The following is a 16939-nucleotide window of genomic DNA, read 5'->3' on the forward strand; positions in this document are numbered from 1 at the left end:
CGCAATACGTTACTGATCAGTTGGTAAATTAATCAATAATTTTAAAATGTATTATTTGGATTCCATGATTCATTTATGCATATTTGCATGGCGTAATTATAATATAACTTAGTCTGTAAAATAGATGATTCTGGTAAATCCCGTCCGATTTAAAAAAATTGGATCGTTATGGAAAATTTCAAGTTAAATGTAATAACGGTTCAAAAATATCAAATACATTCAAAGTTGATATGCCAATTGGTTTGTGCAGCCTTTTTGCAGTAATTTACTGACCGGTTTGTAAATTAAACAATATTTTCAAAATGATGTATTATTTGGATTCCTTTATGATATTTGCTTGGTGTAGTAAATAAGTTAAAACCCACACTCTGTAAAATAGACGAAGCTAGACAATCCCGACAGAATTAAATAAAAACATTTTGGTATTTTATTTTCTTATAGTTAGTGAATTAATACGAAAAATTTCAAGTCAAATGTAATAACGGTTCAAGAGTTATTCAAGTGTCAATATGACACCAAAACTAAGTAAATAAGTAAAAACCCTCAGTCTGTAAATTAGACGATTCTGGGCAATCCTGACAGATTTAAAAAAAATTTTTTTGTATTTTATTTTCTTATAGTTAACGGTGCAAAAGTTATTCGAAAGTCAATATGATCCAAAAATACTCTCTTTTTCGGTGCCATAACACTGCAAATTTTCCATACTTAAGCCCTATACCTTTCGTCAAAAAATCATCAATTTTTGCACTACAAAAAATTCAATAACTTTGGATCCGCTTAACTTCAAAGGTCAAATGACCCCTCATTTTTTAAGTCAGGTCAAGCTCTATATGATGATATAAATTATATATGTTTTTTTTAAATTATAAAAAAATCATCTGGAATGGCTAGCTTAGATTGTCACCAGACAAAAAAAAAGAATTAAATAATATTTGCTAATTTTATACTTACATTGTTGTTTAATAATTTATGGCTACTTTTTAATATCTTCTTTGACATTTTTATGTAATTAATTCAATTGTACTTAACTTTTACATTGCTTATTATTAATTTTATTTTAGCTTTTTTTTTTAAATAATTACTTTTTTTAGTAAAATAGTAAGAGTCATACTTTACTGGTAATTTAATTAAATCATAGAGATATGATATATACTTTTATGTTGTTTGTTGTTTTAAGTTAGTTGTAATTTAAAAAATTCTCTTTTTAGATAATATTATATAATTAACTTGAATGCTCTACAGTCTTAAAAAAAGAATACATACTTTTTTTAAAGGTTTTTCGAAAACATCTTCTGTTGAGACTGGTTCTTTTAAATCAAAACTAATCATAAGTTGTTTAGGACATCCCTCCATTATAACCTTTATTTATTCGATAATTTTACTCATTACTATTTAGTTGACTATATTTCTAGATCACTAACTTTTATATTAGCTTTTTAAACTCCACTTGTTTACAAGTAATCACTGCTGGCAAACAGCACTAAAATAATAAACATAGGTATTTGAAAATTATAAATATTAGTAAAATCCGGTAAAATTATTAACACAGTGACGTCATAAAAAGCATAGTGTATTATTATGCAAAGTTAAATGAAAAATATTTTTATTTAAAGATAAAATTATTTTATACTAAATCAAATACTTTCTTATAAGTTTATTTTGAATAAATTTGTAAGCTAAAATTGTATATACTTTATAAAATAGAATTTTTAAAAATTAAAAAAAATACAAGGTGAGTTCAAGGGAGTCAAAACCGACGCGCATGCTATATGTGGCCATAGTTAACACGAAAGTTATACACGTGCAACGTACCTGATCAAAAATGGAGGCGTATCGTCGTGACTGTCGAGCATCTTCTTTTACTCACAATAATCTTTATTTTGCTCTTTTATCCATAGATGGCCGGTTAAGAATATGGGATGTCCTATCTGGGAAAGTTCTGCAAGAATTTTCGTCAGCTTCTGCAGTAGAGTCATCTTGCACATGTCTATGTTGGACACGTAATCGAGATCCAAAAGAAAAGAAAAAGAAGGTTACTTTAAAGAGTTGTTGTTGGTATTGTGAAATGTTAATGCCTTAATGTAAATTATATAAAAAGTTGTTTGAATATTGTGGTTTTAGGATTCTAAAGCTAAAAGAAAAAAGTTGGAAGAATTAAATAATGATGTTCCTGAATATCCTTCACTAGTAGTAGGAACAAAAAATGGCACATTATTCATTTACAATCCAAATATTGGTGAAATTAGCACGGTTTTTGTATGTATTTATTTTAGCCTCCGTTTTATATTTCAAGAATATTTGAAAGTGTTTTGTTTTAAACAAAACTTTTTAGATTACACTAAGACCTTGATATTACTAATCATTTCAAATTAAACTTAATAATTTTAAATTAAAGAAATTTATTGATATAAGATAAATTTGATTTTCAATTGGTTAGTCACCATCTTAAGTGCTTAGCTTCATTTGTACCGAAATTGTTGTATAAACATGTTCAGAATATTATCAACTTTTGATCCCCACCTTGTTCCTGGTAGTACCATGATCACTTGTTTCTCCGTGTAGTTGCCTTGTTCATCAGGGTACATGTTTCAGAGTTATTAAGTTAAGTGAGGATTGTAACCACAATCATCAATAGCCTCCTAAACTGTGGTGGCCTTCTCAGCTTTGGAAGGTTTTTTTTTTTGGTTTTTTTCAATTGTTGATTATGATAGAGAATTCATTCTGAAAATCGACGAAAAGTGGTAATCATTCAGTTAAGCAGCGTTAAATAATTTTATCGCTTGCAAGATCGCTTGTTGCGATCTTGCATTGAACTTGCTCAAAGTGGTGACTTTTTAATATAAACATCAAGAATATTTATTGGCTTCAGTACATACATTGATTATCTTATAGCCTGCTGCTACAAGGTAATGCTGCTACATCAACTAAGGGTTTGGCATGGGGCATTTAATTGTGCAAATCCCTTATTAGTTAATGTATGTACATCTAAAGATCAACATAAGAATTTTTAAAAAATTAATTAGTAAAGATAATTATAAAATCATTCAATTTGATTTAAATAAAATTTAATTTTGACAACAATAAAAACCAAGCCGCACAGTTAAAAAAAGATTTTCTAAACCGTGCATAATTTAAAAGGCAAAGGTCCTATAGCTTTTGAGATTTTTTTTATGTTTAATTTTGACAGTTGCCCGGGAAAATTTGTTTATTCTGACTAATTAATTTTTATTTGATTTATAGTGGCGTTTTAGATTTGTAAATAAGTTATATATCTGATTTGTATTTTGAATACATATTTGAAAATAAGTTTTATTTAAAAATCCGAAACATCGCTATAGATCAGCATTTGTTGTAGTATAAATTAAATTGGTGGCAAAAAGTTTTTAAATTGTCTAAGAATATATATTTATGTATGTTCTCAGTGTAATCGAATTTTACACATTTTTACTATTTAAATGGTTTTAAAAAAAATTTTGCATTGCAACTGTATTTTATTCTAAATTTCAATTTCATCTATAAAAGAATATATATTGAAACAACTGTTTCACAGGAAGACTTGCGATTACACGCCATTATATGACCAGGCCAATCACATTTGCTTTGATCATTTGAGCGCGGATTTTTCAAAAACACGCTGATTTAAAAATGTTCTGATATACCTTAAGTGAAATAAATTACATTGAAATTTCTTAACAAATGTTTTTATATTAGCGAAATGCATTCAAATAAATTAGCTATTTACTGATAATGATTTTTTTAATTCATTGACAGTTATATATAATTTTTTAATTTATATTATGTAAATTATTTAAGAAAGCATTTTTTATAATAGATGTTATTTTAAAAAATAATAATTTTTTTATATATTTGATGACTTTCTAAGGCAACAAAAGACTTTAACGAATTTTAATATAAGAATCATTAAAGTTAATACATTTAAAAAGACAAATATTTTTCAAAGCCATTACAATTAAATAAGTTTGATCTTTAATGCTTTTATACTGTTAAAATGCTTTTTAATGAAATAACAAACACTTCTAATGAATTTTTATATTTGGTATTAATAATCTATTGTTCTTTTTTTTTTATTTATAAAACTGTGTATTTTTATGAAAAATGTTAATCTTTAGTAATAAATTTAAAAAAAAAAGTAATGTTCAAACATAGAATGAACTGATTTTTAATGCGCAATTATTTAGTTGAATAAAGTTCACCCTGCCATTGAAAAATTAAATTTTAACTACGCAAATTGGTTTCATCATTAAAATTTATTTAAATTCAGTTAAATATTTTAATAAATTTATTAATTTTTTTTTTAATTAAAAAATCTTTGAGATGTTTTTTAGGATGCACATACATTGACCGAAAAATATATACTCATCAAAATATTTAACTGAATTTAAATAAATTTCAATGATGGCACCAATGAAAATCGGTTTGCATAGGTAAAAATCAATTTTTCAATGGTGTATTTCAATGATATGCAAATAATAGTTCATTTCGTGCTTTTTAGATAAAAAAGTTCATCAAACTACAGTACAGGAGAATTGGGTTGGAAAAAAGTCATAACCCTAATTTATATATAAGTTTTTTTTAGATAAGTTCAAGTTTTTTTAGCATATTTTTAAATTTTAAAAACATGTTTAAAGCTGAGGTCAAATTGTCTAAACAAACTATTTTTTGCTTGATCGTATAATTTTGTGCAATCCCATGTCTTCCTGTGAAACACAGCAATACATTTTTATATTGATTTGTGCATGTCAGTTCCCTTTATTAGTGATTTGAATAGATTATAAATTCGTGATTTGAATAGATTATAAATTCTATTGGTATGTGTGTTTGTAGTTTTCTGCATAAAGTTTACTATCACTTTAAAAATAGTTGCAGACTATAAATTCAGCAAAGAACATTTGTGGTGAAAATCAAATTTTTGTACAAGTTAAACATGCATCCAGCGCATTTAATTGCATTCTAATTTCAAGTTAAGCAATACTCATTAAAATACAACTGATCGAAGATTATCTGTGGTGCACAAAACCAAATTTTCATAAAAGTTTTTATACTTGACATGGTTATTAGTCCACTGCATTTTAATTACATTTCAAGCAAGTCAAGCAAAACTAAATGTTGATTAAAATCTAAGGTTACTTTAAGGCTTGAAACGTTCTTTTTGTAATTTTAGTTGATGCATATAAGATCTAGGTAGCAAGACTTGATTTGATGTTACAGTTAGTATACAGCAAGGGTCAAAATAGGTTTCTGGCATTTTTGTTTCTTGGACCATTTTTGAAAACTGTTAGAGGAGGGCAACCACTATTTTTCATTTTTGTCAGTATGAGTTTAATGGTTAGTTGCCCCCTTAAACAGGTCTCTAAAACAGTATGCCGGTGTTAAACACCTATATCGACCCTTGTACAGTCACTATTATATATCAACTATCAAGATTGGAGGGGTGAGGAATTTTTAGATCATTCTTCTTGAAAACTAATAAACTTTAGTTATGTCATAAAAAGACAAAACTAATAAGTGCTCTCATTTGTTTTAAGCACCTTTATGTAATTTTACATTGATCTTATAATCTATTTAAAATATCTTTTCTTATATAATATTATTTAAATTTTATTGTTGTTTGTTTTTTATAAGGTTATTTAAATTTTGTAGTATTAACTATTTAAAAAAGTATTTTTATTCGTCTTTTTAATCTTTTTCTTTAAGAAAGAGCATCATACTGATCAAGTGAATTGTGTGTCCTATTTTGAAGGAGCAGACTTAAGTTATACATGCTCTGATGATGGCTTTATAATGGAGTGGTCTAATCGATCAGGTAAAGCAACAAGGTAAACTATATTTGATATTTACACAAAAATATTTTAATAATTAAGAGTATTTTTGGTATTGTTACAATAGTACATAAATAATTGTTTATGCTTTTTTTTTTTTTTTTTAATGATATTTAAAGTTGCTTTTTCTATTCTATTTTTTAGCAAATGGAAAGCTGGTAAATTACCTATCCATATTGTTTGTGTTGATCCTAAAGGGGAAGCTTTACTGTCAGCAAGTAATTCCATTAAGCTGTGGAACATTAATACTAAAGAACTTTTAATGGTGAGTGTATCTGATATCTGTAAGTGACATTTTTTACCCAACATTTCAGGCATATAATAAAATAAGTCTTGGTTTTTTAAATACTATTTCTAAGAGTAGTTGTTTAATTAAATAATGATATAAAAAAAATTAATAACTTTGATGGTCTTGTTGAAAATGTTTTTTTTTTTTTTTTTTTTTTTCTCCATAAAAAAAATGCATAGCGCAACTTATTTTAACATTAACTTATTTTATTTTTAAAGGATAAATTGTTTTACAAGTATATTTTAAACAAACAAGATTAAAACTCTGTTCAAATGCTTAACACTAATCTGTACTAGTGGCTATAGGAATGGACACCCCTCTAATTTTTACCATTTTTCATAGAAAAGTTGACATGCATTTCGTGGATTTAACTATTTATTTTTATATTTAAACCACGTCATCTATTATTTGGCTTGTAGGAAATTGCAAATTTTAATCGTTTATATCAATTTTAAACATAATTATGGATTATTATTGTTAATTGGTGTCAAAAATGACTCATTGCTCTGCTAATGGGTTTCTCTAGTAAAAGGTGAATGTCATTATTTTTGTGCTTTTGTGAAAATTAGTCTATTTATTGTGATGACTAATAGTTAATTACGTTATTAGTTAACATTTTTATCCATAAATCTTTTAAGCTATAAATACAAGATCAATGTTTTGTAGTCATTTAGTTGGGTTTCAACAATTGCTGGTGAAAAGTCGACTGTGCTCTTGAAGATTTAGTGTGTTTTTTAAAATTGTACTTTTATTAACAATGGCAAAAGGATATTGGTCACCTACAAAGCGATGCAAAGCTGTTACATTACATGGAGAATTTTATTCGTACATGGAAATCGCCAAAAAGTTGTGAAATGGAGCAACAAAAATCTGGAGTGATAAAGGTGTGCGAAAAGTTTAAGGCAACCAATACCTTCAAAAATATGCCAAAAAATGGAAAAATTAAGAAGACAACTGCCAGCGATGACAAGATGATAATGAGGCTTGTGCTTAAGAACCAAAGAGCAACTTCAGCTGAAATTAAAAACGATTTAAAGGCTGTCAGAGTTTCAGTTAGTCCAAGAACAATTTGCAAAAGGCCTTTTAAAAATGGTTTAAAAGCAAGAAGACCCCGAAAAAAACCATATTTAAACAAAAAAACAACAAAAGAATTGTTTGATTTGGGCAAAAGAACACAAGGAGTGGGCAAAGGAAGACTGGGCAAGAGTTATTTAAAGTGATGAAAGCAAGATTTCTATTTTTGGAAGTGATGGAATCATTTATGTGAGAAGAAGGTCCGGTGAAGATCTTTTACCTGAGTGCACATTAGTTACAATGAAGCATCCCATAATTGTAATGGTGTGGGGATGCATGACCAGAGATGCTGTGGGTCGTATCCACATTGTGGGTGGTATTTTAAGCACCAAAAAATACCAAGAAAACATACTAGAAGCCAAATTACTCCCATCAATTGATGATTTGTTTGAGGGCAAAACAGAAACCTGTGTGTTCCAGCAGGACAGTGCTACATGCCACACCGCAAAAACTGTCAAAAATTGGTTTGAAGCCAAAAGGATAAACGTTTTAAAGTAGCCTGGAAACAGTCCAGACCTGGATTCGATAGAAAACCTGTGGTCTTGACTGAAAAAACTTGTACGGAAAGAAAAACCTGGGAACAAGTGACAATTAATAAAGGCCATAATCAAGTCCTGGTTTCACATGATCAGCACTGATGATTTGGCAATTTAATGGACTCAATGCCTCGGATTGCCGCAGTAATAAAAAATAATGGATATCCAAAATATTAAGTTGTTTTATATATATATATATATATATAAATCATTTTTTTAATAACATGTTTTGTAAGCTGTAAAACGTAAATTTACCATAATTTACCACTTTGTCATTAAATTGTTATATTTTTATATTAAAATTGTGAGTTTTTATATTAAATTGTGAATTTTTATATTGAAATTGTGAATTTTTATCAAAATTTTAGTTTCTTTTGATTTAAACACATCAAAAAATGATAATCAATAAAAACCGCATAAATATGGTTATTTTCTTTTAAAAAACACACCAAAGTGAAGTTTTCATATATTTTGAAGGGGTGTCCATTGCTATGGCCTCTAGTGTACTTATAATAATTTAGTAATTTTTAATATAGCTATAGTTTAATTAAAGTTGTAAATAAAGTTTAATATTTATAAATATTATATTTCTTTATTATATTTTTTTTATAACATAAATAAAAGCGAAACAAACAAGTTTAAAGAATGAGTCTAAACCTGAGTTATTAATTGACTAGGGTTTTAGTTACTTTTCAAATCTTTTAATGCTTTATCTGTATAACAATACTTGTAATTCATTCGTAAATTTATATTTTATTTTGTTTTAAATTTATGTTTTAAACTTGTGTTTATAAATAATTTTATTTGTATAACTAACAAAAAATTTTATTTACGGAAAAATTAAATACATTTATGTGATATGAATTATGAAAAATTAAATACAATTATGAATCATGATACTAAATTGCATAGCATTAGTTTTTACATGTATGTTCATAATATTAAAAAAAATAATTTGTATTTAGGAATTTAATGGGCATTCTTCTTCTGTCTCCTTATTACAATTTTCAGCATTCTGTTCAGTGCAAAATGATCCAGTAATTAGTTCTGATGGTTTTTATTTTTTATCAGGCTCTACTAATGATAGAGTTGTTAATGCATGGTATGCTTTGTTTACTTTTTGATTTTTAACTTGATTTTCTGTTTCAGAGTTTGAAATTATTTTAATAATAATAGAAATTTGATTGGATTTTGAGTGATATTGTTTTTTAGGCATATCAATTGTTCAAAACCAAATAAAGAAGCTATTGTGTCATATAGAGTGTCAGACTTTCCTATTTTTCTTGATACCATGGTTGTTGAAGATGATGACCAGGTAATTATAACCTAAATTTTTATCTCAAGTCACAAATTAAGTGAATCACAGATTGTGAAATTTGGTAGTACTTCAGGTTTTTAAAATCTTAGTTTATTTATAACTGAACACTATTTTAATAATAGGGCCAATTAAAACAGAGGTTGGTTTTTCAACTAAAAATTTAAAAACCAGAAGCATTTCTGGATATTATTAATTAATACACAATTACTTAATTTGAGCCTTGTATCTATAAAAAAAATTGCATATAGCAAAAGAGACTATTTCAAATTAAATTTTTTCAAAAAGTTGGTAATACAAAGCTAAATCGGGGACTTTATTGTGAAGTTAAGAAGTTTGAAAATGATTTAGTTATAATTTCATGGTTATACTTTAATTTGTTTTTTCAGGTTTGACAAAAACAAACTAAAGTGTAACAGTGATTTATCATTTAAGTCAATGAATTATCATTAAACATAATAATTTATCTAATAACCATAATTAGGTTATTAGATGAATCATAATTTTCAACTTTATTGAATTTAAGGTTTTTTTATTTAAGAGGTTTTACTATTTGGTATTCACAAATCTTTGATGTTCTTGATAGTTTTCATTTCTATTTTTCTTAAACAATGTTTTGTATTAAAATAATTAATTGTTGTTTGTTTTTTAATTTTATTTTTAGCCCTTAAAAGTTTGTGTTGGTTGTCAAGATGGCAGAATTCACTTTTTTGAAAATACATTAAATGGGTAAATTATTTTATATTACCTTTTTGATTATTTTAGTTTATTATTAGGTAATGTACTTTTAGAGAATCTTCACTATTTATACTATTAATTTGTTGATTCAAAAGTTTAAAACAACTTAGTTATTGTGGCTACTTAAAAATTCAATATATTTTAAGTTTAAAATTCAAGTAATTTCAAGTTTTTTGATTAAAATATTGCAGTATATAAAAATAGTTATGTTTTGTTTAAAGAAAAGCAATTCGGCCTATAGAAGCCAAAAAAACTTTGGATCTTATTCATAAAGAAGGGGGAAATGTAAGCAATATAATTAATTACATTTTTTTTCTTAATGTAAATTTTTTATTAATGTTTTTTTTGTTGTTGTTCTTTCTGTGTTTTATACATTTATATTTATTTTTTTATTTTTTTTAGAAGTCATGCTCAACTCCTGTTGCCTTACTTAATGGGGGTTTCGAATATGGCACTGAGTTATCATTAAGAATTGTTTTCGGAGGAACTGTTAATCCGTCTTTTCAAAATTATGTAAGTTTAAAGTGTTCTAAACATTCTGTTTTTGAGCAAGTTTTATATCAAAAGTGTTTCAAACCAAAATTAGTATAAATCCTAGATTTATAAGAATGTGTGTGCAGTATAATCTCACTTATGTTTAATGTTTCAGGCAAAAATATCATTGTTCAAAATAATGCTGTACAAAAGTTTAATGTTAATGTGCATTGCTTACAAGGTTTTAATATTTTTACAAATAGTAAAAATCAAATCAAACATGAATGTACACTGATAATTTTATACTGAAATAGTCATCTGCAAAGTACAAACATTAACTTTGTGGTAGGTGTTAATGTGGTACTATCTAGTTTGTTACTGATTTTACATTGTGTGGATGTAGGTTGCAAAGTTTTCTGAGTCCAATTTTGATGCGCTGATGCTTATCTTTAATCAACTCAAGCTTTTTGTGTATAATCTAAATGACATATCAGAATATTGTTTGTTTTTCCCTTAGATAATTGAATCGGAGTGGTATCTTTTGTTTGGTGATGTTTGGGAAACTTTATCTTCATTATATAAGTTTATAAAACTGCTAAAACCACTTTCAGAAAGACCATACAGCTTTGAACATGCTGGAGGTAGATCTGGACTTTCTTTTTACAAGCAGAGCTACTTGAAAGAAAGCATTTCAGCTTGTTTTTTCTTTGAATTTGGTAGTGCTTTTAAAACTTTTTTCAAATACTTTTTCTCATATTTGAGCGTTTTTAAAAAATGAGCCTAGACTTTGAGATTAGTTAGTAAGTTTTCTTTTTTAAGCTAAATATCTCTTAAATCTTTTTCTGGACATATTAGTAGTGTCGATTGCGACGTTTTTATATTTTTACATGTAAAAAAAAAATTAAATTATAAAACTTAGACAAATTGTGTTTATTACCAAACTTAATTTATTACTTTTTCTTTTTTTTAATGCAACATATATATTACTGTTACTACATTAATTTCATATATATTAAATTGAGTTGTTATATATTATTACCCATTCAATCGTTATTATTTTTTAGATATATTCAAGTTTAGAAGATAGTGGTAAAGTTGTTGTAGATTTCTCCAAAAATATTTTACTCAAACAAAGAAAAATAGCAGAAGAAAATGTTATTGATTATCCTGTTACAAATAAATCTACAAAGTATCTTGGTCAACTTCATGTTAATTTAAAAAAAAAAACAGATATTGTTATTGATGTTAATGGTAATGAAGAAGATAGGCAGAAAACAGATACTGAGCAAGACATGGTAGATATTATCTTTCTTTTTTTTAATCTCTTTTTTTTTTTCTCTTTTTTTTTTTAATGTTTATTTCAAATCAAATTTGTTTTGTAATCAAATTTTTAGAGATCTATGGAAGAACGAATGAAAAATATTACTCCAGATATACATTATGACAAGTAAATTGTTTTTTATACTTGTTTTGTGATAAAGGTTTTTTTAATTGTAGTTGATTAAGTAACTTTTTTATTGTTTGTTTTTGGTTTATATTATGTCAATTTTAATGTTTGTTGCAGATCAAATGTACCTAATGCTGGCTCGTTTTCTCAAATGCTTATTCAGGCTATTCATAGTTCTGATGAAGTGCTATTAAACGAAATTTTGTTTAAGACTTTTCCTGATACGGTTTTGCAAAATACTATCAGAAGAGTTCCTGTAAAACTAATAGGCCCTTTAATAATAAATGTAAGTTTTTTGGTGTAATAGTTAGCTATATATATATTTATTTTTTTTAAGATAAGTTTATTAAGATTTATTAAGAATTTACTTGCTATATATGGTAACATAACATACTTTCATGCATATCATAAGATAAAAGATATATCTTCAGGTTTTGAGAGTGAATGTAAAGTACTTTAAATGTTCACTTTTTTTCAATTTAAAGTATAATTCATTTGATTAAAATTTTATAATGGTTTATATTATTTTAGATTGTCGATAAGCTCCAGCAAAACCCTAACAGGTTTGTGTTGGTTTAGATTTTATAACTAATAAAATTTTTGTAGCTTTTTCAGTGTGTTTTTATTGTGTTACAATTTTAGATCAAAAGTCTTAGTTTCCTGGTTAAGAGTCATAATGGGTGTACATTTAACACATGTAATGACTGTAAGTTATTTTTGTATTTTGAATTTTAAAACACTTGAAAGACAATGATGAGTTGTGCAGGGGTATTGAACACACAAACATGTATGTGTGGATAGCCATTTAAAAGAATAAAGTTTGCATGTGGTAATCTTTTTTTCTTTTCTTGGTTATTAAAAAGCACATACTGAGTCTTAAATAATGTATTATTTTAGAACTTGGTTATATTTCTATAGATCACTTAAATTTATTATTATACTTGAATTTCCAAATTGTATTGACCTTTTATGATAATATAATCTTAATAGCATTTAGGATAAAGCGATCCTTAAGTTTATTATGGAGTTCTGAGGGATAAATTTATGTGATCGCAAATTGTGATGAGCTAAAGCCATTTAGCGACCTAATTATATTAATTGAAGCAATTGCTGATTTTTATATTTGACAATGTGGATAAAATCTTCTTTTTTTTTAATTTTCGCATAAAACAATAAGTACTTTATCTTGTATTTGTACTACCTGAATTAGCATCTGTTTTATACAAAGAATATTTAAAACAAAAGTTGTGAGAGTCTTATGAAAAGGTTCTGCTATTTTTGTTGTGTTAAATTTGTTTATATGCAAAAAAAATTTAGTGATTTGGTAAATTTGAGTTAATTTTTTTACCTTGGGAGTTTTTTTTAACCCTTATTTAAATGTTAGCTTTTTTAAAAAATTTTATCTAGAATGAAAGTATTTCAACTGCTTTGGCAACTTTGTACAATTTATTAAAAGTACAACAGGAAGTGCATCCTCTGCTACTAAACATTCAAGGGAAAATTGACCTTCTTATTTCGCATGTATGTTTGTTTGTTTTTTCAGTTTACTTCTTAGTTTAAATTTATTTGTATTACACTTGATGTTTAAGTGAATTTCTTTTTATGTTTTTTACATGTACCCCTTGCCTTTTTTTTTTAATTTTCTTTTCAGATTATTTTTTAAAGGAAGGGTAAATAAACAAAGGTCTTTTCGCATTTTTAGACTTGAAAAATGTCTTTTGATGTAGTAAACACCTATTATATTTTATAATTTTTACAAGTAATTTCTTCAAATTTGTCTTATGTGATATGAGGTATTGCATAATTATCCCTTCATTCTTTTTTCAAAGTTACTTACATATGAAGATACTTTCAGAATGAAGGGTACACAAAAATAGGTCTTTTCGCATTTTTAGACTTACAAAATGTCTTTGGATGTAGTAAACTCCTATAACATTTTTTTTTCAAGTAATCTTATATTAACATAATTTCTTTTGTATATATTTAATTGGATATAAATCTTCTTCCTTTTTCTGTTTTAGTGCAACTTTTTACAGATAATATAAAGTATTTAAGTCTTTTTTGCATTTTTGAACATTAATACCTTAAGGCCTTTACAACTTTTTCTTAATGTTTAGAGTTTCCAAATAGAAATTTAATTAGCACTTAAAATTCTAATAAATTATTATTTGTAGGCTGTCAATAAACGATCGTTAGTTGAAGAAATTGAAGACGTGAATGATAATCCTATTGTTTTTAATGATGGTTAGTTTTTTAAAGCTAATAAAATCTTGCTTTTTTTTTTATTAATTTGATATCATCTATTATGTAAGTTAACCCTTCTCAGTTAAGTTTTAGTACTTTATACTTAGTATATATTTCTTGAATAAATAAAATTTAAATTATTTGGTGGTTTGCAAAAAAAAAATTCTAATTTTCCTTTTTTTTTTTTTTTTTTTTTTTTTTTTTTTTTTTTTTTTTTCAGCACAACGAGACGTTTATCAGAAGTTGTGACTTAAAATTATACTGATTCTTTTAGATTCTGATGATGAGGCAGAAACTTTAGTCGATAAACTTTTGGAGTCAGATCCGGAAGGAGATGCCGGGGAAAGTTTACAAAACGAGGGTGAAGAATCGTCTGATAATAATGATTCAGGTAGCGAAGATAGCGACGAAAATGGTAGTGAAAGCGACCAATACTGAATTTCGATTGCTTTTTTTTTTATATATTTTACCCTGAATCCTCAACTTTTTATAAATAAATGTGGATAGAGTTGATCCATTAAAAAAAATGCAATTCAGTGAGATTTTAAATTATTTTGTTAAATAAAATTGAAAAAAAGTTTTATGTTTTATTTATGACAATCAATTTTATCCGTGTTATCTGTTTTAAGAATGGTAAACTTTGAAATTGTTGGTATTTGTTTTTAAAACAAGTTCTCTTATTAAGGCGGTCTTAGAAATACCTTTATTCTATATTTTGATTCCAACTTTAGCATTGTTTTTAGTGTATAAGGTTTGGATAGTTGTAAATAATAGATTTTTAAACGTTACTAATCTCTACCTTAAAATTATCAGTCATTTTTGACTTGAAAATTAAAGATTTCTCAGATGACCTCGAAATTATTTTTCAGAAGTATCGCTCTATAAAATATAGCAAAAACATTTGCTAAGAAATATTGCTAAAAGGTCTGCAGAAGGTATATATAGAAACGTGTCTTGAGTTAACTGAAATTTTTAATTTAAAAGTTTTCTACTTTTTAGTACAAAAAAGATATGTTTTTGCTATATTTTTTTTCTTCTACTTTTTAATCAAAGACAGTTACAATATTTAGCAATGCGTTTGTCAAGACAGTAATTAAATCGAGCTTTTTAACTTTCTTAAAGAAACGTAGTATTTCCTGATTAAAGGATGCGGAATATTTTTTTTAAAGGATAAAATATTTTTATATAAAATTAACTAAGTACAAATATTTCATTTGCATTGCCACCCTCGTCCTCCCAACTATGTAGTATATTTTTATGTTAACATTAAACACAATTATGTTATTTTTTCAATTTTATTTCTTAAAAAATACTAGCTCACAAGCAATCTTAGCCATTTTTAAAATAAAATGATTTGCAACTATATTATTAAAAAAAAACTACAAACCCACAAGCGATATTAAGCCTATTTTAAAAATGGAAAGATTTGCTAATGAATTAAATTTACTTTTAAAAAGAAAACCCGCAAGCAATATAGTAATTAATTTCTATATAAAAGGTTAGTTTTTTATGCTCTAGGGACGACAAAGAAAGTTGGGGGAAAGTTCGTATCAAGTCAAAAAAAAAATTAAAAGTAACCATTTTAATTTTGTTTCCTGTAAATCCATTGGGTAACATACTTATGTAAACAAATGTTGTAATATGGTTTTTTACTGATCGTATGCTTGGTATGTCTTGAGCCGGGATCAAGGTTTTATTTCGTAAAGGTTTCATCCTATAAATTAAAGTTACAATATAAGCAATCTACGAGTAATAAGAATCCCACCCCAAGATTACTAAGCCAGAAATGTAAAAAGACCGCTAGAACCCTTCCCCACTCTGTCAATATTTGATAATTTTGTTTGAATTATAGGATCAAGTTTTTTTTTTTTAAAAAAAAACAACAACCTCGAAACCTAAAAGTGGGTTATAGTGGAAGTTAAAGTCATAGTGGAAAAAGTAATTAATAAAACAAGTGATAGCAATTTTTAAGCATTTTAAGTTATTATTGAGAAATAAATTTTTTTTAATGATTTTTCTGAAGAAAAAGATATGTGAAAAACAGAAAATAGAGAGATGAAACGAGGATCAACTTCAAAAAAAAGAGACATTTTTCAATTTCTCATTTGTATTCGTAAATCCATCTCTTTTAACCCAACCGCAGACGATTCTACTGCTTCAGTAACTAACTTCACTGCTCTCGCACAATTTTAACTTTCAATGCATTGAAATGGAATAACAAGTTTGCAGTGAAAACTAGTTAAGTGATGATGATTTTATTTTTTCCTTCAATAAGTTTTTTGATGTCACAAGCGTTAAGGTTTTTTATTTGTTGAAAAAGTCTCACATTAGTAGAGCCATGTTCACTTCCAGCCCTGACCCCTTCGCCCCCCCCCCCCCCCCGATAGCTGTTAAAAAGAATTTTAGATTGTAATGCTCCCCAAACTGCCAGATGTCATTTACTAAAAGATATACTGCTAAAGGTTTTGATGTTAATACTCTTCCTCAATATCTTTCCAACAAAGAGTTTAATAATTCTAAATAGCTATATCAACTTGTTTATATAAGAATGTGGATATTGAGGTAAATATTTTTTTATGTGAGAATAATTTTTTCTGTTTTTTTGATGTTTAACAAATAAGTTTTAATTTAATAAAAATTACGTAAAAATATACTTAACTAAATTTTTAAGAATTACATTCATTTTTGGGATATTTTTTCTCTTTAAACTGGGTAAATGTTCTGATATCATAATTTATTAAAATTTGAGGCTATTAAAATAATAGCTTTTTACGAAGCCATTTTTTCATTATGAAGCCATTTACGAAGCTTTTTCAAATCAAGTTACTCATTGAGCTTTAATCTTGAATAATCTTTTTTTACTTTCTAATAAAGATTAATTAAGCTGAAATTCTGTTTAAACACAGACTTCATTATAAAAAAATAACTTCTATCAGATATTTATTCTGAACACATTATATAATTGGAACAAACTTGATTATA

The 16939-nt window shown here is 26.3% G+C and overlaps 2 protein-coding genes across 2 annotated transcripts in view; one reads left to right on the forward strand and one right to left on the reverse strand.

Annotated features, from left to right (window-relative positions):
• LOC101240185 (uncharacterized) overlaps nucleotides 1-1533 on the reverse strand; it is an 87350-nt gene extending 85817 nt beyond the window's left edge. The window contains exon 1 of the mRNA XM_065799159.1: nucleotides 1264-1533. Within this exon, the coding sequence (XP_065655231.1) occupies nucleotides 1264-1353 (90 nt within the window). The 5' untranslated portion in view covers nucleotides 1354-1533. The remainder of the gene's footprint in view (nucleotides 1-1263) is intronic.
• Nucleotides 1534-1766: 233 nt separating this feature from the next.
• LOC100205962 (WD repeat-containing protein 43) lies at nucleotides 1767-14603 on the forward strand. The gene is made up of 17 exons (XM_065799158.1): nucleotides 1767-2032; nucleotides 2122-2256; nucleotides 5716-5837; nucleotides 5985-6105; nucleotides 8705-8841; nucleotides 8952-9054; nucleotides 9719-9783; nucleotides 10014-10077; nucleotides 10195-10305; nucleotides 11331-11561; nucleotides 11661-11713; nucleotides 11831-11999; nucleotides 12245-12276; nucleotides 12356-12419; nucleotides 13121-13234; nucleotides 13888-13957; nucleotides 14232-14603. Exons 1-17 carry the CDS (start codon nucleotides 1823-1825, stop codon nucleotides 14393-14395), a joined length of 1965 nt encoding a protein of 654 aa, XP_065655230.1. The 5' UTR covers nucleotides 1767-1822; the 3' UTR covers nucleotides 14396-14603.
• Nucleotides 14604-16939: the final 2336 nt, after the last annotated feature.

The sequence above is a fragment of the Hydra vulgaris genome, chromosome 06, assembly GCF_038396675.1.
Source record: "Hydra vulgaris chromosome 06, alternate assembly HydraT2T_AEP".
Classification (NCBI taxonomy): domain Eukaryota; kingdom Metazoa; phylum Cnidaria; class Hydrozoa; order Anthoathecata; family Hydridae; genus Hydra; species Hydra vulgaris.

Excerpts from the sequence above, each read along its gene's own strand:
- LOC100205962 (XM_065799158.1), top strand. The coding sequence starts at position 1,823 with ATGGAGGCGTATCGTCGTGACTGTCGAGCATCTTCTTTTACTCACAAT. Across the intron at positions 6,106-8,704 it reads ATACTAAAGAACTTTTAATG|GAATTTAATGGGCATTCTTC; the intron begins GTGAGTGTATCT and ends ATTTGTATTTAG. Across the intron at positions 10,078-10,194 it reads TTCATAAAGAAGGGGGAAAT|AAGTCATGCTCAACTCCTGT; the intron begins GTAAGCAATATA and ends TATTTTTTTTAG.